This window comes from Symphalangus syndactylus, chromosome 21 (genome assembly GCF_028878055.3).
Source record: "Symphalangus syndactylus isolate Jambi chromosome 21, NHGRI_mSymSyn1-v2.1_pri, whole genome shotgun sequence".
NCBI classification, from domain to species: domain Eukaryota; kingdom Metazoa; phylum Chordata; class Mammalia; order Primates; family Hylobatidae; genus Symphalangus; species Symphalangus syndactylus.
In genome coordinates, this window is record NC_072443.2 from 85,862,656 (window position 1) to 85,885,527 (window position 22,872).

General features: G+C 60.8%; 2 protein-coding genes across 5 annotated transcripts in view; one reads left to right on the forward strand and one right to left on the reverse strand.

Annotated features, from left to right (window-relative positions):
- Window positions 1-455: 455 nt before the first annotated feature.
- Window positions 456-12,666, reverse strand: LOC129471405 (uncharacterized). Of its 4 annotated transcripts, none has more exons than XM_063630850.1 (6): window positions 11,270-12,666; window positions 9,271-9,469; window positions 8,442-8,518; window positions 6,249-6,353; window positions 5,314-5,484; window positions 456-800 (listed from the first exon to the last, which is right to left on the reverse strand). In XM_063630850.1, exons 2-6 carry the CDS (start codon window positions 9,368-9,370, stop codon window positions 582-584), a joined length of 672 nt encoding a protein of 223 aa, XP_063486920.1. In that variant the 5' UTR covers window positions 9,371-9,469; window positions 11,270-12,666; the 3' UTR covers window positions 456-581. The 4 variants fall into 4 exon arrangements, 3 of the variants coding, with proteins under 3 accessions (XP_063486920.1, XP_063486919.1, XP_063486921.1); XM_063630849.1 differs by having other exon boundaries at window positions 7,069-8,518; XR_008653578.2 differs by adding an exon at window positions 4,623-4,742 and having other exon boundaries at window positions 6,249-9,469.
- MUC6 (mucin 6, oligomeric mucus/gel-forming) overlaps window positions 12,667-22,872 on the forward strand; it is a 34,514-nt gene continuing 24,308 nt past the window's right edge. The window contains exons 1-19 of the mRNA XM_063630840.1: window positions 12,667-12,991; window positions 16,346-16,408; window positions 17,368-17,608; window positions 17,688-17,814; window positions 18,154-18,244; window positions 18,429-18,538; window positions 18,703-18,910; window positions 19,229-19,351; window positions 19,868-19,988; window positions 20,117-20,255; window positions 20,333-20,437; window positions 20,522-20,594; window positions 20,700-20,837; window positions 21,096-21,257; window positions 21,425-21,519; window positions 21,667-21,799; window positions 21,967-22,216; window positions 22,290-22,342; window positions 22,433-22,542. Of these exons, the coding sequence (XP_063486910.1) occupies window positions 12,940-12,991; window positions 16,346-16,408; window positions 17,368-17,608; window positions 17,688-17,814; window positions 18,154-18,244; window positions 18,429-18,538; window positions 18,703-18,910; window positions 19,229-19,351; window positions 19,868-19,988; window positions 20,117-20,255; window positions 20,333-20,437; window positions 20,522-20,594; window positions 20,700-20,837; window positions 21,096-21,257; window positions 21,425-21,519; window positions 21,667-21,799; window positions 21,967-22,216; window positions 22,290-22,342; window positions 22,433-22,542 (2,394 nt within the window). The 5' untranslated portion in view covers window positions 12,667-12,939. The remainder of the gene's footprint in view (window positions 12,992-16,345; window positions 16,409-17,367; window positions 17,609-17,687; window positions 17,815-18,153; window positions 18,245-18,428; window positions 18,539-18,702; window positions 18,911-19,228; window positions 19,352-19,867; window positions 19,989-20,116; window positions 20,256-20,332; window positions 20,438-20,521; window positions 20,595-20,699; window positions 20,838-21,095; window positions 21,258-21,424; window positions 21,520-21,666; window positions 21,800-21,966; window positions 22,217-22,289; window positions 22,343-22,432; window positions 22,543-22,872) is intronic.

The following is a 22,872-nucleotide window of genomic DNA, read 5'->3' on the forward strand; positions in this document are numbered from 1 at the left end:
AGTTAGCAGGGGAGGAGAGACCCTTACCCCAGGGTGACCCCACGGTGGGGGCTGCACACGGGCACCAACTGGAGGCCTGGGGGAGGCAGGTGTGGCTCAGAGGCTCTTTGGCAAGGTGGGAGCCGGGGCTCCCTTAAGAGGTCCACCTTAAGAGGGTCCTCCAGAGTGACCCAGGGAGAACCATTCTCCGTCCTACCCACTCCTGGATCTCAGGCTCCCAGGACGCAGAGAGACTCTGAGCCATCTCCTGGGCTGTGCTGCTTGGTTATGGTGGCCCCAGGAAAGCGATTCAAGAGTTGGAGCAATGCTGCCCAGCCCCACAGGCAGGGAAACCAGGGCCAGGAGGTGGCGCTGGGGGCTGCAGGTGGGTGGACCACAGGGCTGGGGTGTGTTCTCTTCCTGCTACTCTTCTACATTTTTCCAGGTTTTATTTAGTGACTATGTCTCACTCTGTATTAAAGTATCAAGATTCCATTTAATCAAGGACTAGCATTTTTAGCAAAGGGAGTAGCAGAGGCCAGATTTAGCAACCAAAGGACTCCAGGAAATATGGGAAACAACAGCTGTCAAGATGGTGGACATCAGGCGACGAAGAGAGTGGTCCCACAGAGACAGCGGCTCTCTCCACCCCGGCTGCTATCCGGAAATGCCGTGGCCTGAGTGGTGTAAAAGCAACAGACACACATCCCCACGGCTGCGGAGGACGGGAAGTTCAAGATTGACGCTCTGGCAGATTCGATGTCTGGTGAGGCCACTCCTTGGTTCATGGACGGCACCTTCTCGCTGGGTCCCCTTTGCCTCTGGTAGAAGGGGTGGGAGAGCTCTCTGAGGTCTCTCCTTTTTTTTTTTTTTTTTTTGAAGGGGTCTCACTCTGTCGCCCAGGCTGGAGTGCAGTGGTGGGATCTCGGCTCATTGCAAGCTCGCTTCCCGGGTTCAAGTGATTCTCCGCCTCAGCCTCCTGAGTAGCCGAGCTTACAGGTGCCCACCACCACGCCCAGCTAATTTTTGTATTTTTAGTAGAGACAGGGTTTCACCATGCTGGCCAGGCTCATCTTGAACTCCTGATCTCAGGTGATCCACCTGCCTCGGCCTCCCAAAGTGCTAGAATTACAGGCGTGAGCCACTGCACCCGGCTCTGGGGTCTCTCCTGTAAGGACACTAACCCCATTCTTGAGGGCTCTGCCACCTCCCCAAGTCCCCACCTCCTACTACTGTCACCTTGGGCACTAGGATTTCAACATAGGAACTGGAGGGTGGGGAAGACACAAACGTTCAGTCCATGGCACACAGGAAACACAGCGGGAGCCCTAATCTGCCCAGCTCACCGCCTGAGGGTTTCCAGGACAAGGGGCCAGGAAGGGGAACTCAGGAAGAGCTCAGCTGAGAGGCCAGGGAGACCACGGCAGCTGGAGTGCACAGGACACTGGCAAGGAGAGAGCTACCCAGAGCAACGTCTAGAGACCTGCAGAAGGTCCGTCTTGAGTGTTTGGCAGAGAACCCGCTCAGCATGTGCCTGGGAGGAGACTAAGGCTGGCGAGCGACGACCCGAAGGATTCGAAGGAAGAGCAGTGGAGCTCACACAGGCTGGGAAAAGCACTGCTCCCGCCAGCGCCACCGAGAAGCCTCGCCACTCAAAGTTCACGGTGCAGTGGGCAGAGTGGCCCCCTCAGCGTCTTGCCTCAATGGTGAGGAGTAGTTTGCCCTGGACTCAGCACTGCTCTGACCCCACCTACAAGCCACACGAGGCCCAGGAGGCCCAAACTCTCTCCAATCCCTTAATTATGCCCCAGAACAAAGCTCCGGGACGCAAAAGTATCCAGCAGCCCACAAGGTAAAATTCACGAAGTCCGACCTCCATTCAAAGAGCACCAGGCAGCTAAAGAAAGGGGATAATTCCACCCATAATCAGGAGAAAATTCAACTAATCCAAATCACAAAACCAACACAGATGTTGGAATTAGCCGACAAAGACATTAAAACAGGCGTTACGACAGTATTCCATGTCATCAAAATGCTATGCTAAAAATTGAACGTATTTAGTAAAAAACATGAAACATAAAAAAGGATCCAAATTAAACATCTAAAGATGAAAATGACTATGTGTGAGATGAAACACACTGGACAGGATTAACAGCGGATGGGACACCGCAGAAGAGGGGAGCGGTGAACTCGAAGACGTAACAGAGACACAGAAAGACAAAAGAATCCAAAAAATAAACAGCTCCTTAGCGAGCAGTAGGTGGAAAAGCTTCGCGCAGCCTGACACGTCTGTAAATGGAGCCCACGAATGGAGAGCAGGACAGGAAAAACTGAAGAAATCATGGCCAAAATTCGTTCAAATCTGATGAAAACTTGGCTGGGCGCGGTGGCTCACGCCTGTAATCCCAGCAATTTGGGAGGTCGAAGCGGGTGGATCACCTGAAGTCAGGAGCTTGAAACCAGCCTGGCCAACGTGGTGAAACCCCATCTCTACTAAAAATACGAAAATTAGCTGGGCGTGGTAGCGGGTGCCCATAATCCCAGCTACTCGGGAGGCTGAGGTGGAAGGACTGCTTGAGCCCCAGAGTGTGGGGTTGCAGCGAGCCGAGATCGCGCCATTGTACTCCAGCCTGGGCAACAGAGCAAGACTCTGTTTCCAAAAAAAAAAAAATTAATGAAAACTAAAACCCAGAGATACAAGAAGCTCAGTGAGTAGAAAGTACAAGAAACATGAAGGAAATGACACCAAATCCTAATCAAACAGAATCAGTGTAAAAGAGAAAATCTTAAGTTGTGGGGTGGGGGCGTGTTACAGAGAGGAAACATATTAAAATAACAACAGATTTTTTTGGCGGGGGAACTTGTGCCAGTAAGAAAACTAGAGCAGCGCCTTTACAGTACAAATGGAAGAAGCTGTCATCCTAGAAAAACATCTTTCAAAAACAAAGGCAAAAGGAAGTATTTTCAGACAAATAACCATTGCAGTGTCCATTAAGAAATGTTAAAGAAAGCCCTTCAGGCGGGTGGAAAAGGAAATCAGATAGAAATGCGGCTCCATGGCCGGGCGTGGTGGCTCAGGCCTGTCATCCCAGTACTTTGGGAGGCAGAGGCAGGCAGATCACTTGAGGTCAGGAGTTCAAGACCAGCCTGACCAACATGGTAAAACCCCATCTCTACTAAAAACACAAAAATTAGCCAGGCGTTGTAGTGGGTGCCTGAGGTCGCAGCTACTCGGGAGGCTGAGGCAGGAGAATCACTTGAACCCAGGAGGTGGAGGTTGCAGGGAGCCGAGATCGCGCCACTGCATTCCAGCCTGGGTGACACAGCGAGACTCGATCTCAAAAAAAAAAACAAAAAGAGAAAGAAATATGGATCTACACGATGGAATAAGGCATTTGAAATAGTAATTGTATGGGTAAATATAGAAGTTTTTTTACTATTTAAGTCCCTTCAAAAAATAATTAATTAAATGAAAATACCAACAATGCAGTGTGATGTGAATCGTGTGTAGAGGTAAAATGGGTGACAAGAATTGCACAACCCGGGAGAAGGGAGCTATGAGGCACCTTTTTTTTTTTTTTTTTGAGATGGAGTCTTGCTCTGTCACCCAGGCTGGAATGCAGTGGCACGATCTTGTCTCACTGCAGCCTCTGCCTCCCGGGTTCAAGCGATTCTCCTGCCTGAGCCTCCCGAGTAGCTGGGATTACAGGCGCCCGCCACCATGCCTGGCTAATTTTTGTATTTTTAGTAGATACAGGGTTTCACCACGTTGGCCAGGCTGGTCTCGAACTCCTGACCTCAGGTGATCCTCCCGCCTCAGCCTCCCATAGTGTTGGAATTACAGGTGCGAGCCACTGTGCCCAGACTGGAAGGTTCTTATTCTATATATGGAATGTGATAATATCTTTGGAAGGTAGACTATAGTAAGTTGTAGACATACTATAAACTCTAAGGCAACTACTAAAATAATAAAAAGTTATGGCAGACAAGCAAACAAGGAGATAAAATTGAACTGTGGAAAAATAGTCAATCCAAAAGAAGGCAGAAAATAAAGACAAAGAACAGATGGAAGGAACAGAAAACAAGTAGCAAGATGGTAGCTTTTAACCTGGCCACATCACTAATTACATTAAATGTAATAGTCTAAACACCCCCAATAAAAAGATGTGGATTGTAAGACTAGAATAAAAAGCAAGATCACTCTATAAGCTGCCCAGAGAATCTCACTGTAAGTAAAAGACACACATCAGTTATTGAAAGTAAAGGAAGAGGAAAAAACACACCGTGCTAACACAGAAAGAAAGATCAAGTGGCAATATTAATACCAAGGTAGACGTTAGAGCAAGGAACTGGCAATAAAGAAGGTCATTTCATAATGATAAAATGCTGACTTTGGATTAGGCAAAGACTTCTTAGACACAACACTAAAAGCATGATGTGTAAAGTAAACATTAATACATTGGACTTTGCCAAAATTAAGAACTTTGGCCAGTCTAGGTGGCACACGCCTGTAATCCCAGCAATTTGGGAGGCAGAGGTGGTTGGATCATCTGAGGTGAGGAGCTTGAAACCAGCCTGACCATCATGGTGAAACCCCATCTCTACCAAAAATACAAAAATCAGCTGGGTGTGGTGGTGGGCACCTGTAGTCCCAACTACTCCAGAGGCTGAGGCAGGAGAATTGCCAGAACCAGAGAGGCAGAGGTTGCAGTGAGCCAAGATTGCACCACTGCACTCCAGCCTGGGCGACAGAGCACGAGACTCTGTCGAGAGAGAGAGAGAGAGAAGGAAGGAAGGAAGGAAGGAAGGAAGGAAGGAAGGAAGGAAGGAAGGAAGGGAGGGAGGGAGGGAGGGAGGGAGGGAGGGAGGGAGGGAGGGAAGCAGGCAGGGAGGCAGGGAGGGAGAGGAAGAAAGCAAGAAAGGAGGGAGGGAGGGAAAGAACGAACTTTTGCTCTTTTGAACAGAAGTTTTGACACTTAATAGTATCTTCTGACACAATTAAGAGAATAAAAAGACAAGCCCTGACTGGGAGAAAAATCTTTGCCAAGTATGTATTTTTAGTGAAGGACTTGAGTGCAGAATATATAAAGAACTCTCAGAACTGAAGCAACCCAATTTTAAAATGGATGGACAAAACGTTAGAACAGACACTTCACCAAAGAAGATACACGGAGGGCAAATAAACACATGAAAAGATGCTCAATGTCGTTAGTTGTTAGGAAAATTCAAATTAAAACCACAGTCAGATAGCGCTGCACGACTGTTAGAACGGCTAAAATATTAAAAACAGACGACGCCAAGCATACAGGAGGGTGAGGAGGGGCTGGAACTCACATCATGGGTGGGAGGCACGATGGCACAGCCATGCCGGAAAACGGTTTGGCAGTTTCTGAAAAATTCAGACGCCGACCACGTGACCCAGCCAGTCCACGCCGGGAGAAGTGGCAGCACATGCTCCTCTGAGACGCAGACACACGTGTTCTGTTTTGTTTGTAGTTGCTGAAACTGGATGAGCAGATGAACAGGCTGCGCTACATTCACCCACCACATCTGGGTCATTTCCAGTTCGGAGTTGTTACAAACAGCTCCTGGGAGCATGTGTGCGCAGGCATCCGCCTCGAGCACTGGCCATGCCCCCAAGAGTCGGTGGCATCAGGACTGCAGGCAGCTGCCCACTACAGCGAGGGTGCACCTTGGCCACCAGTTTTGAGCCAGGCTCCGTGGGTAAGCTGGGAGTGCTCCTCGGCCGCCCTGCTTGTGCTCCCATCTGGGGGAGGGTTGAGGTTTTTGGGACCCCCGGGGAGCTGCTGAGACAGTGGACAGTGAACATGGGCTGCTGTGATGACCGGTCTCAGCCCCCCGATCAGCCCTGATGCCAGCTGGGAGGGCCTGAGCCTCTGGCTTCCCAGGGCCCCGAGCCCGGCTGTAGGGCCACGTCTGTGCCATCTGGGCTTCTGCCAGGCCTACGTGTTCTGGGCCCCCCACACCTGACTCTGCGGGCCATATGCACGGGGCCTCCCACGGGCCACACAGCACTCACGGCCGCTGGGCAGCAGATCAGGCCCAAGGCTCCCTTGGGCCGGCACCTGGTGTGAGTGGCCGGGAAACCCACCTGTTCCCGTCTGGCCTCCACTGTGTTTCCCCTGAACAACACCCGAAGAACCAGCTGTGGGGAGCCTGGGCGCTCCTCGACTCTGCAGGCCACGCCGGCCATGCCAGCGTCCCCCACGACCCTCTGGACCAGGACCTGCCCCGTCACCCCTGCTTACCTGGGCCTCAGTGGCTGCCCCCACTGCATGTCCCACTGCCTGGGACGGGCCCTGGATGTGATTCCTGAGAGAGACTCGGGTCTGGCTGCAACACCTGGAGCTTTTCTGGGGAAAAAAAAAACAATTCTTCAAATTCTCTGCAGGATCTGTGGCCCCAACGCCATTGCTGGCAGAGGCACCTCTGCCGGGGCACCTGCCCAGACTCTGCGCCAGCACACAGCACCACCGCCCCCAAGGCTGGCTCAGGGTCCCTTCCCCACCCCCAGCTCTGGTCCTCAGTTTACCCACCTCTCCCAGCTCACTCTAGGCCAGGACACCTTCCAGCCTGGTCTCCGACACCTCCTGGTGACCTGGCCCCACCCCCCATCCAGTCCTGCTCCTCATCTGGGGCCCTGGAAGCCCTTCGTCTCGCCCTGGGCTGCCCAGGGCCCCCTTGCTGTGAGCTGCACCTGCCCTCAGAGGCCATTTGACTTGTGCTTTTGGGGCCCTGCCACGCTCCCCAAAGGGACTCCTAAACGTCACCCCCATGAAAGGGATGAGGATTCCTGGGAGAGAGGTGGTCTCATGAGCCTCAGCTTCAGCTTGACCTCCACCCCCCACTTGACCAGCAGCCTCCAGAGTCTCAGAGTCGGCAGCCCAGGGTCCCCCTACCCTCCTCAAAGCCCCTCACCAGCCACCCTCGGAGAGCAAGCCCTTACTAACTCCCCATCCAGCTGCACTCACTGAGGGCAAAAGGCGCCCCGATAACCCCTGGCTCCGGGCAGTGTGGTGCCTCACGGCTGCCAGCCAGGAGCAGTCCAGGGGCCTAGTTCCCAACAACCTTATCTGTTTGCATTTCACTCTGCATCCGCTGGTTATCAGCTCCAGAGCCCGGGCGGGGCAGTCGGCCGGACACCCAGCCGTCCTGGCAGCCTCTCCCTATGCTCAGATGAGGGCGCCTTGGGTTCAGGCCTGGAGTTGGCAACGCAGGGACATCTCCCCCAGGACGTCGGAGGTGCACCCCAGCCCTCAGGATCCTGGTCTTCCCCTCGGGGCTGGTGGGGCACAGCCACCCCCACTCTGAGGGCCTGGCAGGGCCGGCCTGCAAGGAAGGCTCTGTCCCTAGAGGGCCTGCCCAGGACCCCATGTCAGGGGGTGAAACTCTTGGGGCAAGGAACAGCTGGGGGCTCTGCACCCTCACCTGTGGCACACAGCCACCACCCGTGGGATGGGAAAAGGGGAGAAGGTATTTGGGGTGCCAGCTGGGGAGATGAGTCAGCCACCTACCCTGGGGCTCAGAGGTACCAGAGTCAGGTGTGAGAGGAACTCAGGCCAGGGACCTCTCCTGGGTGCCTGCCCAAGGCTACCGGCCGGCAGTGCTCACCCGGGGAGGTGGGGGTCCCGCCCCAGCTAAGCTCCCACCTGGAGGGAGGAGTGGCCTGGCCAGGACCCCTCCTGTGGTGCTACCTCAATGGCCCCGGCGGCCCGTATCCTACCCCCGCCCCAGGCTGAAACGCGCCCGCTCCTGAGGGCCCCAGCCTACCCTGACCTGCTTCCTGCACGGGGCATAAGTGGACAGAAAGGACAAGGGCTCCTCTCTGGAGGAGGGCAGGTGGAGAGCTCCCCATCTGGAACATGAGTCTACCAGCCTGGGCTGAGCCCAGCCTCAGGCAGTGGTTCCTGCTGGCCACTCCTCAACCCACCCTGGATGGGAGGGCCAGCCCAGCATCCCAGCCACCTCGAGGCCCAGCATCCCAGCCACCTCGAGGCCCAGCATCCCAGCCACCTCGAGGCCCAGCATCCCAGCCACCTCGAGGCCCAGCAGCTACCAGGGCCCCTCTCACAGCCAGACATGACCTTCAGTCCACTCGAGGCCACACAGTGGGCTGTGCGCAGCGGACAGCACAGGGCTGGGGCTGAGCTGGGGGTGGCGGCTGTGCGCACCTGAGTGTCTGGCTCCCGAACGGGGTGCTGGGGATACGGAGAAAGGGCAATGCCCCCAAATCCCAGCCCAGGCACCAAGCAGTCAAGTCTGAAAGTGCAGACCGGTGGGTGCCCAGTGAGCCCTGGCCCTCTGAACATCACTGGACAGGGGCTGCGGGGTCTCACTGAGGGTGGGCTGGTGGTCGCCCAGGTGAGCTGCGCTGCCCGGCCCTTGCAGCTGCCCTCCCGGGGTCATGCTGCCCCTCCCCAGGCCCTGGGGAGAGCCCTCACCTGTGGCATGCAGCTGGCTCTGTTCCTACCTCCGGCAGGGTGGACCCCAGCAGCTGGGGTAGGGGGGGTCTGCAGGGCTGTTGGAGAAGCAGGAGTTGGCCAGGAAGGGGTATAGAGGCCAGAGGTCAGGGAATGTTAGAGCCAGGCAGGGCCTCCTCTGAGGTGCTGGGGAGAATGAGGGGGCACCACACACTCATGGCTGTAGGGTGAGGGCCACAACAGGCCAGATTCGATGGGGGTGGCTGCAGGCAAGAGCTGGACTAGGAGCGTTTCAACATGCTCAGGAGGCAAAACCGCAGGGTACTGGCAAGCTGGACAAGCCCATAGGGAGGTCACCAGTGACGCTCAGGGACGGGAGAGGGAGAAGACCCAGGGCCAGCCCCACCCAGCCACACAAGGGCCTTGGAGGGAGGGTGGGGCAGGTGGCCTCCCCCCAGGCCTGACGCCCCTTCCCTGCCATCCCCCTGCCCCTTGGGGGACCCTGCATCCAGCCGCTCTGTCTCAGGGTCTTGGGGTTCCCACCGCCTCCCCAAGCAATGGGCTCCAGGACCTGGCATAGGGTCAGTGCCTCCCAAGACATGGGGCATCCGGATCAACAGGAAGCCGTGACGCGCCCCCTCGGGCATGCACCTGGGCACTGGCTGGTCATGCTGAGCTCTCCCGGCCCCCACTGGGCCCGTGCCTCAGATGGGAAATGGCAGCGATCCAAGCCCGGGTGCATTCCCGCTCCCGGGGTTGAAATCTTTCCCAAACACTCCCCAAACCCACAGTTTTCAGTCCTTTGATCTGATGGAGACCAGCTGCCAAGCCTCAGGGGGTGAAGCCCCACCTGTTCTCCTCCAGGGGACGTCACACCTGACCACAGGGCCCAGCGGGGCGGGGGCGGGGAAGGGGCTGGCCGAGGGGCGGGGGGCCACCAGCAGGTCCATCCCAGCGACTCTCTGAACACGAGTCCCAGCAGACCCAGGGTCTCAGCCTCCTGTGAAGGGAGCCAGGCCCGAGTCCGTTCCAGATCCTTCTGGAGACACCTGCAGGGGTGAAGGCCTCAAGTCCAAGCGAAGGTCTGCTCACACCTGTCCAGGGAGCCCCGTGGGTATAGGAGCCAGTGCCTACCCTCACGGTTCAGCCGGGAAGCTGGGGCCAGGGCCCACCCTGACTCCTGCTTCACAGCCACACCAGGCCCGGAGTGACCGCTGTTCAGGGCCAGGCCACTCAGAAGGACGTACAGGGTGGGGCCAGCGCTGGGCATGAGAGGGGACAATCACCCACTTGTCCAGTCCCAGGCCCTGTTCTCCAGCCAGGCCCACGGGACATGGCTCCTATCACCAGGTTGCTCCAGAACAACACCTCGCACGCTTATCTCCCCCATCGCTCAGCACATTCAAGCGTTCCCCGGCCAGGACAGAAACGCCGCTCCCAGCCATTTGCCACCAAGCGAGTGCGTTGAGAGAGAGGGATCCCCAGGCTCCAGAGGCCCCATGGTGCCACGACGGAGCCCCGACCAGGGCTCGGGGCCAGGGCCTTCTACACACCCCTGAGTGGCCCTGAGATCTTGGGGACAATAAATTCTGGGATGCAAAGCTTCCACCAGAAATTCAACATATACACACACAGGCACACACACAGGCACACACAGGCATGCATAGACACACACAGGTACACACAGGTACACACGCGCACACACAGGTACACAGGCACACAGGCACACACAGGCACACACAGGTACACACGTGCACACACAGGCACACACAGGTACACAGGTGCACACACAGGTACACACGTGCACACACAGGCACACACAGGTACACACGCGCACACACACAGGCACACACAGGTACACAGGCACACAGGCACACACAGGCACACACAGGTACACAGGCACACACACGCACACACACAGCCACACATGTGCACACACAGGCACACACAGGTACACAGGTGCACACACAGGTACACAGGCACACACACAGCCACACACGTGCACACACAGGCACACGTGTGCACACGCACACACAGGTACACAGGCACACATGCACACACAGGCACTCACACGTGCGCACACACATGCACACAGGCACACACGTGCACACAGGCACACACATATACACATGCACACACACGTATGCACACAAATGCACACATGCTCACACACAGGTACACATGTGCATGCACACACATGCATATGCACACACACAAATCACACATCTGCAAGCAGGCATCTTCACCACAGGCCCAGTGGGCAGCCCCATTGCAGGCTGGTGGCATCCAGCCCCCACCCACCCCACACCGGTGCAAGCTGCAGGGATCCCCCAATTCTGGGGGACGCTGGGGACTCACATGCTGAACGTCACGGCCATAACTGCCCTTTAAGGTCAGGGGTCTCTGCCACTTTACAGCTGGGAAATGGGAGCCTCAGTGGCCAGGACCCAAAGCCCTACAGGCCTGGCCGGGGAACCAGTGTCCACTGGCTCTCACCCCCAACCCATCCCTGCCCCTACATTCAAAGCTTCATAGGATCCCTCTGAGAACCTGAGTTCGGTTCTCAGGAGCCCAGACAGGTGGTCAGACAAGTACAACTGCTGGGCTGACGCAGCCACAGGGCTCCCAGCCATGCCACCTGCCCATGAGGTCCCTTTTGGCACCGGCTGCCCTGGTGCAGTGACCCACCCAGGGAAGGAGGCCCTAAGATCTCTGCCCCTCGTCGTCCCCACCTCGAGCCCGGGCTGAGAGGCCCCAGCTCAGAACAAGGGCCAGCTGTGAGCCCTGCGTCCATCCAGCCTCTCAGCATGACAGGGCAGGGGCCTCACTCCTGTGCCTCAGTTTCTCACCTGAACCACAGGGACCACTGAGCGTGTTAAGAAGGGACAGCCAAGGCCGGACACGGTGGCTCACGCCTGTCATCTCAGCACTCTGGGAGGCTGAGGCAGGAGGATCTCTTGAGTCCAGGAGTTCAAGACCAGCCTGAACAACAAAGTGAGACCTCGTCTCTACAAAACTAAAAAATTAAAAAGAAGAACAGATGAGAGCAGGAACACCCAGAATGCCTGGCGTGGGGCTCCTGGTGGGGGGCAGCACACGTACAGCAGTTTCCTACGAAAACAATTTATTGTAACTTCAAGCAACGTTCTGCGTTCTGCAAAACTGAAGCTGATTTAAGTGAAACACACAACGCCTACTGCATGTGGCATGCGTGGCCCTGGGGCCTCTTCCGGGGGCAGGTGGGGCGGCTCCAAGGCATGTGGGCACAGGTGGGACAGAGGTGGCAGGCTCGGGTCCCAGCCAGCGGGCTCAGCTCACCTGTGGGACGGGGGTGCAGCCCCATGTGGGGAGCCCGGTCCAGGGGGACCAGGCGGCCTCGGGGTCCCTCCCGGTTAGGCCAGGATGCTGACATGTGGTGGGAACAGCCCCGAGGCCAGCAAGGGCTGCTGTCGGGGTCGGGGGCCAAAATCCCCTTCGGGAGGGGTCCCTGGACTCCCAAACGAGGCTGGGGCAATCCTGGCGACCGCTCAGACCTCCACCTCCCTCCCCCACTGCCAGCCACCAGCACCACCCCGATGTCACCAGACCTTGTCCTGGCCCCGGCCCCTCAGGCGTGGCATGTGCCTCCACAGGCAAGGCCCCCTGGTCATCCCAGTCCCTGCCCCTCTGCCTGAAGGGGTCAGGAGCGTACCGGCAACCCCACAGCCCCGCAGAGATGCCCCAGCAGACGAGCGGCCCCCGAGTTCCTGTGCCCAAGACGGCTGCCGACAGCGCTCGGAGGGGGAAGAAAACAGCTGTGGAGGGGTCTTCAGGAGCGAGCCTGGGACCTGGCAGGCTGCAAAGACACGGTAGCTCCTCAGGCCTCCAGGGCAGCCCGTCTGAGCCCCAAGGCTGCTGCCTGTCCCAGACGGCGGAGCCCCTGCTCCCCAACACCCCCGGCAAGGTCCCTCCCACTGGGTGATCTTTCCTGCTGGGCAGGGAACTCAGGGTGAGGGGTGGGCCCAGCGCCCTTCAGGGGGTCCTGGGATTCAGGTGCAGCAGGGTTCCCCCCAAGCTGGGTCAGCACTGGGATCCCCGGAAGGGGCAGAGAAGGTGCCCCAGGGCCCCCGACCTCCCGCAGCAGGCCCATCCTGGCCACCAGGCATGTGGCTGACAGTGCCCACGTTGACCCAGCAGCGGGGAGGGCCTGGGCCGGGATGGCCCCATGCAGGGGGTGTTTGCAAGACCTTTGGGGGTGTGCATGCGTCAGCCCCCCACTGGGAGTGGGTGATAATGGGGCCGCTGCCTGCAGGATTTTCCAAAGAAAGCCGAGTCCTGATAAAGCAGGCCCAGATCCTGTTTGGCCACCGCTGCACCCGCTGGCAGTGGTGATTAAGGGGCTGGACCGTGGGGCGCAGGCAGGTGTGGCGAGGGAGGGCCCACCACCCTATATAAGGCACCCAGGACTGGCTGTTGGAGCCACACAGGTGGCAGCAGCAGGCCTGCCGGGCCCAGCGCGAGCTCCTCTCCCCTGTGCACCATGCTCCGGCCGTGGCTGCTGCTGTCCTGTTGCGGAGCCCTGCTCAGCGCTGGTGAGTGAGGTCGAGGGGCGCCGGACACCGCGGTGCCCTCAGAGGGGCCCTGTGTGCAGGGGTCTCTGGGCCTTCTTGCCTCCCCAACTCAGCCGGCCCACATGGACGCTGATGGACGGGAGGCCCCACCTCGGCTCCGTGACCAGCCCCCGCTGCCAGGCCCGGGTACCCCCAGCAGCCACAGCGCTGGGCTCTGCCAGTTGGGGTCAGGGACCCCATGGGGCCTGGGCAGGGATGCCCTCCTGTGAGCTGGCACAGCGGCCAGCGGGGGAGGACGCTCAGCTGGAGTGGGGTCCGGAGGTACCGCAGGAACAGTGGGCTGCTGTGCTGGTGCCCAGGCCTGGCGATCTCCCTCCCCGAGTGGGCTCCTGAGTCCTGAGAGGTCTCTGGAGTGTGGGGGACAGAGGCACAGTCTCTGCTGCCCTGGGCCTCGGTTTCCTAGTCTACAGAAGTGGGGGACGCTGCCTCCCCTGGTGTGGCCACCATCGGGGGAAGGGAGGGGAAGGTGTACGCCCATCCTGGGCTCAGAACCGCCGCAGGCAGCCTGCCCTCTCCCCCCGCTCTCCTACCCAGCTCAGGCAGGATCCAGGAGGGACTGACATCCTGGATCCTGTGCCAACCACCTGCCCTGCGGCTGCTGCAGGTGGCCACCAGTCCCGCCCCAGGCCCCCAGAAGGAACCAGCCCCAAGGGGTCCCTCTGTGGCTACAGCCTGAGGCCTGGGGAGACCCCTCTTGCCAACCAAGGCACCAGCCCGAGGGCCTCTGTGTTCCCTGCGCCTCCTTCCTCTCCAAGCTGGCCCCTGACCCTCCTCCACAGCCGGGAGCCCCCCGGGGTGGATGCTGGCGGGACAGAGCTCGCCCTTGGAGCTGCTGCCAACCTGGGCGCCTCGGGCTCAGAGCACAGTGGGACCCCCCCAGGGGTGCCCCACTGTAGGGTGCCCCAAGCCCGCCCCACCCCTTCTCTCCCTTGAAGCCCCTTCCCCACCACACTAGGCACCACCCTTCAACCGTGGGAGATGTGGGGGTCTCTGAACCCTCCCAGTGGTGCCGTCTGCTTGGGACCCCGGCCCCCACCTGCACACCTGGCACAGCTTGGGGACAAGTGCCAGGAAGTGGGGCTGAACTTGCAGCAGAGCGCGACCCCTAGTCCCTCGGGCCACCACTCTGGAGCCAGGGAGGGAGGTGTGGTGAGGCCCAGGGAGGCTGGAGGTCTCGGCTGTGGGCAGTGCAGAGGGTGGAGGGCCAAGTGGGGGTGTCCATCCGTCACCCCAGCAAATAATCTCTAAGCGCTGTCTCTGCCAGCATGGGAGGGGCCTCAGCCGGCAGAGTGTGGGGTCGGACAGCCGGGCTGCAGGCCTGGGCCAAGGTGGGCCGGGAGGCAGGGGTGGGCGGCCGCCAAGCGTGCAGAAGGAACAGCGAGCACCTGCCGCCTCTTGCTCGTCCAGGGGCTGAGAGGCCGGGGGTGGCAGACCAATCCGCCCAGATACCCCTGGGCCTGGCCAAGGGATCAGCCGAGGGGAAGCACAGCCAGTCTGGGCAGGAACACAGGAGCCTCCCGCTGGGCTTCAGACAGAGCTGGAGGCAGCCGACTTGGAGCCAGTGGACTCGGGGAGCCTCCTGCGGGTGGAGCAGGGCGAGGGCGGTGGGGGGCACAGGGGATGCAGCAATGAGGCACCCATCCGGGGCAGTGGAGCCAGCCTGGCAGGGCCGAGGGCACCGAAGCACGGGTCTGAGGTGTCTGTGCTGCAGCGGGGACGGCTCCCAAGTGCCATTCCCCATCTGAAAGGTGGAGAGACTGAGTTGCAGGGGGCATTGCCCAGGGGAGACCGATCACAGCTCTGCAGCCTCCAGAGGTGCTGGCCTAGCAGCGGGCAGCCGACTCCTCCTCCCGCTCAGAGCTCTCCCACCCCTCCCCGACCAGAGGCCAGCGAGGGCCCCGTCCCAGGAACCACTGAGTTCCACGGCTGAGGGTTCCATGTGCTGCACGCTCCTACAGCAGGTGCTTCTGAGCCCTGTAGATCATCCCTGGAAGGAATGGTGGGGGTGCTGAGGACCACGACACCTACTGGGTGCCATGCCCACCCTAGTCTGGAGTAAACTCAGCTTACACTGGGGATAAGCCAGGTGCAGCCCATCAGAAAACAATCTCAAGGCCAAAGGGGACCACAGCCAAATATGTGTCCCACATAGCCAAGGCTGGCATTCTCCTTAAATCCAGTCACTCAAATACCCGACCTCCTGCCTGTGCCAGAGAGGACTCACCCAGGCGACCGGGGGACAGGCAGCCTGGCTCCTCCCTGGACCACAGGCAACACCATCCCCCAGCTGACAGGCCCCTGCCCCAGAGTCACAGGAGACACGGGTGTCCAGCAGTAATGGGGTCAGCAACAAGTAAGTCCCAGGAAGTGGGCAGAGCCTGGGGTGGGAGCACAGGTGGGGAGTGGCAGGAACGGGATCTCTGAGCTACATCTGGAGGGAGATGCTGTGAGTGCCCTGCTAACCAATGGGCAGGGGCAAGGAGGGTCCCGGCCCCAGGAGGGGTCTGGAGTGGTCACAGGTCCTGCTCAGGTGCCCCACCAGCACTCAGACATTGGGGGCTCATGGGAGCCACAAGAAGGGCCATAGCCCCAGAGGCAGGGTCTGGGGAATGACCCAGAGGTGGGAGAAGTCTCCCTCTGGGTAAAGGGGGTGGGACCTGGGGGGTGTCAGCCCCACCCCAGCCTCTGGGAGTCAGGGTGGGACGTCCCCCGCTGCCCTGCCCTGGAGTCACCATGACTGGGCTATCTGGACGTTTCTCTGACAACAGTGGCCTCAGTGCCAGGCCTGACATCGAGGCTGTCTCAAGGCTGACGTGCAGGAAAGCGGCCATGTTTAGAGCCCCGGAGCCACTGAGAGCAGGGAAAACCGGCTGTGGGGCCTTGGCGCAGACCCCTCAGGGAAACCAGGCAGCCAAGCTGGGGAGGTGGGCACAGCCTGCTCTGTCGGCTCTGCTGTCAAGCCCCTGCCACCCACACCAGCCCCTCCTCACCCTGCCCAGAAGCCCCAGGGATGAGTACCCTGCACACAGGGTGCCCGTCATCTCCCGAACCCCAAGGGGCTGACGGCTGAACTGGGACTGAGTGTACGAACGAAGAAGTGAACGAGAGCAGGGAGGAAGCTGGGGCTTCTGAAGGACAGCACGGGAGGCCAAGCGCTTGGCTTGCTGTTGAGGCCTCGAGCCCCACAGGCCACGGACACTTCTTGCACGCCGAGTGTGTGCAGGGAAACGGGCGGAGCAGCCCTGAGCAGAGGTGAGCGGCGCCCTCAGGGACAACGGGGCAGCCCCACACTGACTGCGGGTCCCGTCCACACAGGTCTGGCCAACACCTCCTCCACCAGCCCAGGCCTCCAGAGGCTGAAGGACTCTCCACAGACAGGTAAGAACATGGCGGCCACTGATCCTGCCGCCCAGACCACCCAGACCACCCAGGCCCAATGTGCAGGAGAGAGGGGCCCAGAGCCCAGGTCACCCCCAAGACACACACATCCAACATACATACACACACATACATGCACCAACATGAACACACATGCACATGCACCCAACACACGCACATGCACACAAACCCAATACACACATGCATACACACTTGATACATGCATACACATGTACATGACACAGATGCATGAGCACACATCACACACACACTCAACACTACACACAGACACACAACCCAACACACATGCACATGCACCCAACACACATAACCTACACACACACACCCGACACACATGTGCACACACACCCAACACCCATGCACACACATCCCAGACATGCAAACGTGCACACATACAACACGCACATGACTTACATATGTGCATGCACCCAACACACACACCCTACACACACATGCACATGCACCCTATGTACACACTCTACACACCTGAGACACGCACCCAACACACACATGCACACACCCAGCATGCACACACATGCACTCAACACACATGCCCAGCTCACACAAACACACACATGCATGCAACACAATCACACCCAACACACATGCAGGTATGTATCACACACCTACACAGCCCTCCAACACACATGGACACACCTGACACACATGTATGCACACACCCCGAGACACGCACATATGTGCACACACACACACCACATACGTGTACCCCCACACACGTGTGTACATATGCCCACAGCAGTGCTGACTCCTGGCCAGGCATATACCATAGCACTCAGGTTCATTGGATGCCTGGGGTTTCCACAGCCTGGCCCCAACTCAAAAACCCTGGCCCAGGGAGACAAGCGACCTCCCTCCCTGCCCTAGCCCTGCCTGGCCAGGATGGTGGGGACACAGGGCTGTGTCTGCTCTCTCTGCAGCCCCGGACAAAGGCCAGTGCTCCACGTGGGGGGCCGGTCACTTCTCCACCTTCGACCACCATGTGTACTACTTCTCGGGGACGTGCAACTACATCTTCGCGGCCACCTGCAAGGACGCCTTCCCTACCTTCAGTGTCCAGCTGCGGCGAGGCCCAGACGGGAGCATCTCGCGGATCATCGTGGAGCTGGGGGCCTCTGTCGTCACCGTGAGCGAAGCCACCATCTCAGTCAAGGACATCGGGTAGGTCAGGCGGGCTGGGGCCCGGGGGCTCGGGGGCCGGAGGACTGAGGGGCGACCACCGACTGCCCTCACCCCACAGGGTCGTCAGCCTGCCCTACACCAGTAATGGGCTCCAGATCACACCCTTCGGCCAGAGCGTGCGGCTGGTGGCCAAGCAGCTGGAGCTGGAGCTGGAAGTCGTGTGGGGTCCTGACAGCCACCTCATGGTGAGGAGAGAGGGGCCAGGGTGGGCCTGGAGACCCGCAGCACTGGGGGGCAGGTGGGACTAGGGAAGGGCTGCCCTCCTTGGGGGTCCCGGCCAGCCCTCAGGCTGCCATGCAGCCAGGCCCTTCGTGCCAAGCAGTGCTGACCCCTGGCCAGCAACATGAGCCAGGACTAGGTTTTGTAGGTGACTCAGCTTCTCCGCTGGAAAATTAGGCTCCCACAAGAAGAGGCAGACGAGCAAGTGGGGGGATGGTGCGGGCTCTGAGTCCAGGAGCAGGAACTGAGAGCCCTCCACAGCGGATGAGAGGCCCCCTGGCCCCCAGCAGAGCTGTCTCCCGCAGGTTCTGGTGGAGCAGAAGTACATGGGTCAGATGTGCGGGCTCTGCGGGAACTTTGATGGGAAGGTGACCAACGAGTTTGTCAGTGAGGAGGGTAGGTGGAGGGGCCTCTGGGGGGCCTCTGGGGGGCCTCTAGGTGGGGCCAGGGCTGGGGGGCCTCTGTTCTGAGCAAGGAGGGTAGGTGGGGGGCAGGGCTGGGGGCCTCCAGGTGGGGGGCAGGATAGGGGGGCCTCTGAGGCCCAGCCCCCACGGTGCTGACCCCCGTTCTGCACCCCCAGGCAAGTTCCTGGAACCCCACAAGTTCGCTGCCCTCCAGAAGCTGGACGACCCCGGCGAGATCTGCACCTTGGAGGACATCCCCAGCACCCACATCCGGCAGGCCCAGCATGTAAGCAAGGGGGCTCCAGGTGGGGCTGACCCCAGGTCTGACGGTCGCCGAGACCACCAAGGGCCCCCACAAGCAGCCCCATCACATACGCCCTACCCGACCTCCCCAGTCGTGGTGGCATGGGGTGTGGCCTTTGCCCCCATGACCCTGAGTGGCCCTCCCAGGCCTGGATCTGCACCCAGCTGCTGACCCTGGTGGCCCCTGAGTGCAGCGTGTCCAAGGAGCCCTTCGTGCTAAGCTGCCAGGTGGACGTGGCCGCAGCCACCCAGCCAGGCCCTCAGAACAGCAGCTGCGCCACCCTGTCGGAGTACTCCCGCCAATGCAGCATGGTGGGCCAGCCCGTCCGCCGCTGGCGGGGCCCCAGCCTGTGCTGTGAGTCCAGGGAAGGGAGGGGGAGGGGTGGGGAGGCCGAGGGCTCCAGACCCAGCTCTCCCAGCCTCTGGACTGCCTGACGTGACGCCTGCATCCCTCCTTGTCTGAGGTCCTCGCTGCTGCTTCTAGATGGAGGAGGGGCTGGGCTAAGTCCTCCACCAAGCTGGGGTGGGGCAAGGAGGGGTGGGGGGTGGGGCAGGGAGTGGTGGGGGGGTGGGGCAGGGAGTGGTGGGGGGGTGGGGCAGGGAGGGGTGGGGGGGTGGGGCAGGGAGGGGTGGGGGGCTGGGACCCTCTCACCGGAGCCGCGTGTGCCCACAGCCGTGGGTCAGTGCCCGGCCAACCAGGTGTACCAGGAGTGCGGCTCAGCCTGTGTGAAGACCTGCTCCAACCCGCAGCACAGCTGCTCCAGCTCCTGCACCTTCGGGTGCTTCTGCCCGGAAGGTGAGAGCAGTCGCAGGCACTCACTCTCCCTGGGACCCCTGGAGAGAGTACAGGGACAAGGGGACGTTAGACCCCACCCACCCTGACCCGGCTCACCCCAACATTCCTGCGTCTGAGTCCCAGCTCCGGCGCCTCTTGCCCTGGGACAGGCTTTTCCCGCCCGGACGCTTACCGCCTGCAGGTCCCCCAGCCATGGCCACCCCTGCAAACCCACAGGTGGTGAGGGCTGCTCACTGCGATCTAGGAGCTGCCCAGAGAAGGCAGAGTTTGAGCTGGGCCCAAGGGACAGTTACATGTACCTGCCTGCTGGAGGCCACCACTCACCAAGAACCTGGCCTGGGCACATTGGCACAAGGGGCTGTGCATGCCCGGGGCCTGGCATGGAGCTGTGAATGCAAGTGCAGCTGGAGTGAGAAGTCACGGCCCAGGCTGCATGGGGCATCTCCCTGGAGCCAGGGAGGGGAGAGTGGGAGACTGTCAGTCCCACCCAAGCCCCAAGAAGACCCTCTCCTGCAGGTACGGTCCTCAATGACCTCTCCAATAACCACACCTGCGTGCCCGTCACCCAGTGCCCCTGTGTGCTCAACGGTGCCATGTATGCCCCCGGGGAGGTCACAGTAGCCGCCTGCCAAACCTGGTGAGTGAGGCGTTGGAGGGGGCTCTGGCCGGCCAGCAGGGGTTCCGCTGGCCTAGGGTGGGCAGGGGTGTGCTGTCCGGCTCCAGCGGCCCTGCCCACCATGCCACTGCTCCCACGCCCACCCACAGCCAGTGCACCCTGGGCCGCTGGGCGTGCACGGAGCGGCCATGCCCCGGCCACTGCTCCCTGGAAGGTGGCTCCTTTGTCACCACGTTCGATGCCAGGCCCTACCGCTTCCACGGCACCTGCACCTACATCCTCCTCCAGGTAGGACGAGCCCTGTGGCCCATGGGGAGGGGCACTCCCGGTGACCCCACCCGTGTCTGAGCCCCACTCCCTCGCAGAGCCCCCAGCTTCCCGAGGACGGTGCCCTCATGGCTGTGTATGACAAGTCCGGCTTCTCACACTCCGAGACCTCCCTGGTGGCTGTGGTCTACCTCTCCGGGCAGGTAAGGCCTTTCCTGCGCCCGTCCCTGCCAGCAGGGCTCCGCTCCCTGGTGCCTGCGCCCTGACTGAGGCCACCCTCTCTCCAGGACAAAATTGTGATCTCTCAGGACGAGGTGGTCACCAACAACGGAGAAGCCAAGTGGCTGCCGTACAAGACTCGTACGTCCTGGCCCAGTCCGTGACCCCCAAGAGCTGTGCCTTCGGGGTGGGCTGCAGTGGGCGGGGAGGGGGCCCAGACGGCCCATTGAGCACTGCGTCCTGCAGGCAACATCACGGTCTTCAGGCAGACGTCTACTCACCTCCAGATGGCCACCAGCTTCGGGCTGGAGCTCGTGGTCCAGCTGCGCCCCGTCTTCCAGGCCTATGTCACTGTTGGGCCCCAGTTCAGAGGTCAGACCAGAGGTGAGTCCCTGCCCCTCCAGGTGGCCCTGTTGCCTCATCCCTACAGGATCTGGCCATGACCAGGGGAGGAGAAAGGTCCAAGAGAGGTTCACACAACCCTCTGTGTCTGGGGAGCCCCCGGGGGTAACAGGCATGTGTGGCCCCCGCAGCCTCTCACCCAGGGCACTGTTAGAGGAACGACAGGAGCTCCGGGGCGTGTGGGCAGGAATGGGTGCGGGAGGGATGGGCTCAAGTCGAGCTGACGCCCCGCCGGCTCAGGGCTCTGTGGCAACTTCAATGGGGACACGACGGATGACTTCACCACCAGCGTGGGTATCGCCGAGGGCACCGCCACACTGTTTGTGGACTCCTGGCGGGCGGGGAACTGTCCGGCCGCTCTGGAGCGTGAGACTGACCCCTGCTCCATGAGCCAGCTCAACAGTGAGTGTCTGGCCCCCCACTCCCCCGGCTGCCCCCGCAGCGCACACAGTTCTGACAGACCCCTGGACTCGACCACAGGCCTAGCTGCCAGGGTGGGGGGTCCCTGGGAGGAGCCGTGGCTGGAATGGGGAGGGGCCGGGACTCACGCCTGGGCCTGTCGTCCCCAGAGGTGTGTGCGGAGACCCACTGCTCTGTGCTGCTGAGGACAGGCACGGTGTTCGAGAGGTGCCACGCCACAGTGAACCCTGCACCCTTCTACAAGGTGAGGGCCCGAGGGTGTCTTGGGAGGGCTGCAGAGGAGGCCGTGGTGGCTGACAAGGTCTCAGGCACCCAAGGGCATAGGTTTGGGACCCCCACGTCCCCAGGGCAGGGTGCCTGCCACCAGCGCATGCTGGCTCTCTGCCCGCAGAGGTGCGTGTACCAGGCCTGCAACTACGAGGAGACCTTTCCCCACATCTGCGCCGCCCTGGGAGACTACGTACACGCCTGCTCCTCTCGGGGCGTCCTGCTCTGGGGCTGGAGAAGCAGTGTGGACAACTGCAGTGAGTGCCCGATGGGGCTTAAGCAGGGTCACGGCAGGCTGGGCTCACGAGGGGGTGTCCTGGGGCCCCAAGCTCTGAGGCTCTGCAGTGCCCTGCAGGCAGCGGAACCCAAGCTCGACCTCCCAGCCGCCCCCTCCCAGGGGGTCTGATGCCTGTGTCCCCCACAGCCGTCCCCTGCACGGGCAACACCACCTTCAGCTACAACAGCCAAGCCTGTGAGCGCACCTGCCTGTCGCTGTCGGACCGTGCCGCCGAGTGCCACCCCAGCGCCGTGCCCGTGGACGGTTGCAACTGCCCCAATGGCACCTACCTGAACCACAAGGGCGAGTGTGTGCGCAAGGCCCAGTGCCCGTGCACACTGGAGGGTTACAAGTTCATCCTGGCCGAGCAGTCCACCGTCATCAACGGCGTCACCTGGTGAGGGACCAGGCAGGGGCCGGGCGGGGGTCCCTGACAGGCCCCGGGGGCTCACGCAGCCTCTCTCTTGCAGCCACTGCATCAACGGGCGGCTGAGTTGCCCGCAGCGGTCACAGATGTTCCTGGGTACGTACAGCAGCGCCGGCCGCAGGCTGGGACTGTGAGGGGCCCCAGCTTCCTCTGAGTGTCCTGACTGCACACCCCTCTTTCCTGCAGCCTCCTGCCAGGCCCCTAAGACCTTCGAGTCCTGCAGCCAGTCCTCCGAGAACAAGTTTGGGGCGGCCTGTGCCCCCACATGCCAGATGCTGGCCACCGGTGTTGCCTGCGTAAGGGGGCGTGCGAGGAGCGGGGATAACGCCCAGGCCCCAGCTGAACCATGAGGGGGTTTCCATAGAACTCCAGGAGACCCGGCCACATTCTGCCCTGCGGCGGGTGCCTGGGGCTGGCCACCAGGTGGGAGCGGCCCTGTGGCTGGGCAGCTGGATGCCCCGGGGGCTCGTCTGCAGGGCTCCCTGAGGACAGTGGGCACTAGCTTGGGGAGGGTGGGCTGCCCACGTGTGGCGGTGAGGACAGCAGCCCAGCCATGTGCACTGGGTCCCAGGACCTTCCACGAGGTGGGGGAAACTTTGCTAAGGCAGTAAGCCCAGCTGCCCACA

Bases quoted from the DNA above. Each gene is read 5' to 3' on its own strand.
- LOC129471405 (XM_063630849.1), bottom strand. From the start codon at position 7,374: ATGGGGTCCTGGGCAGGCCCTCTAGGGACAGAGCCTTCCTTGCAGGCC. The intron at 6,354-7,068 runs GTTGTTGGGAAC...TTTTTTCCCCAG, and splicing joins GTGAAATGCAAACAGATAAG to AAAAGCTCCAGGTGTTGCAG. The intron at 801-5,313 runs GTGAGTTCCAGC...CCCTTCTACCAG, and splicing joins TCGTGCCTCCCACCCATGAT to AGGCAAAGGGGACCCAGCGA.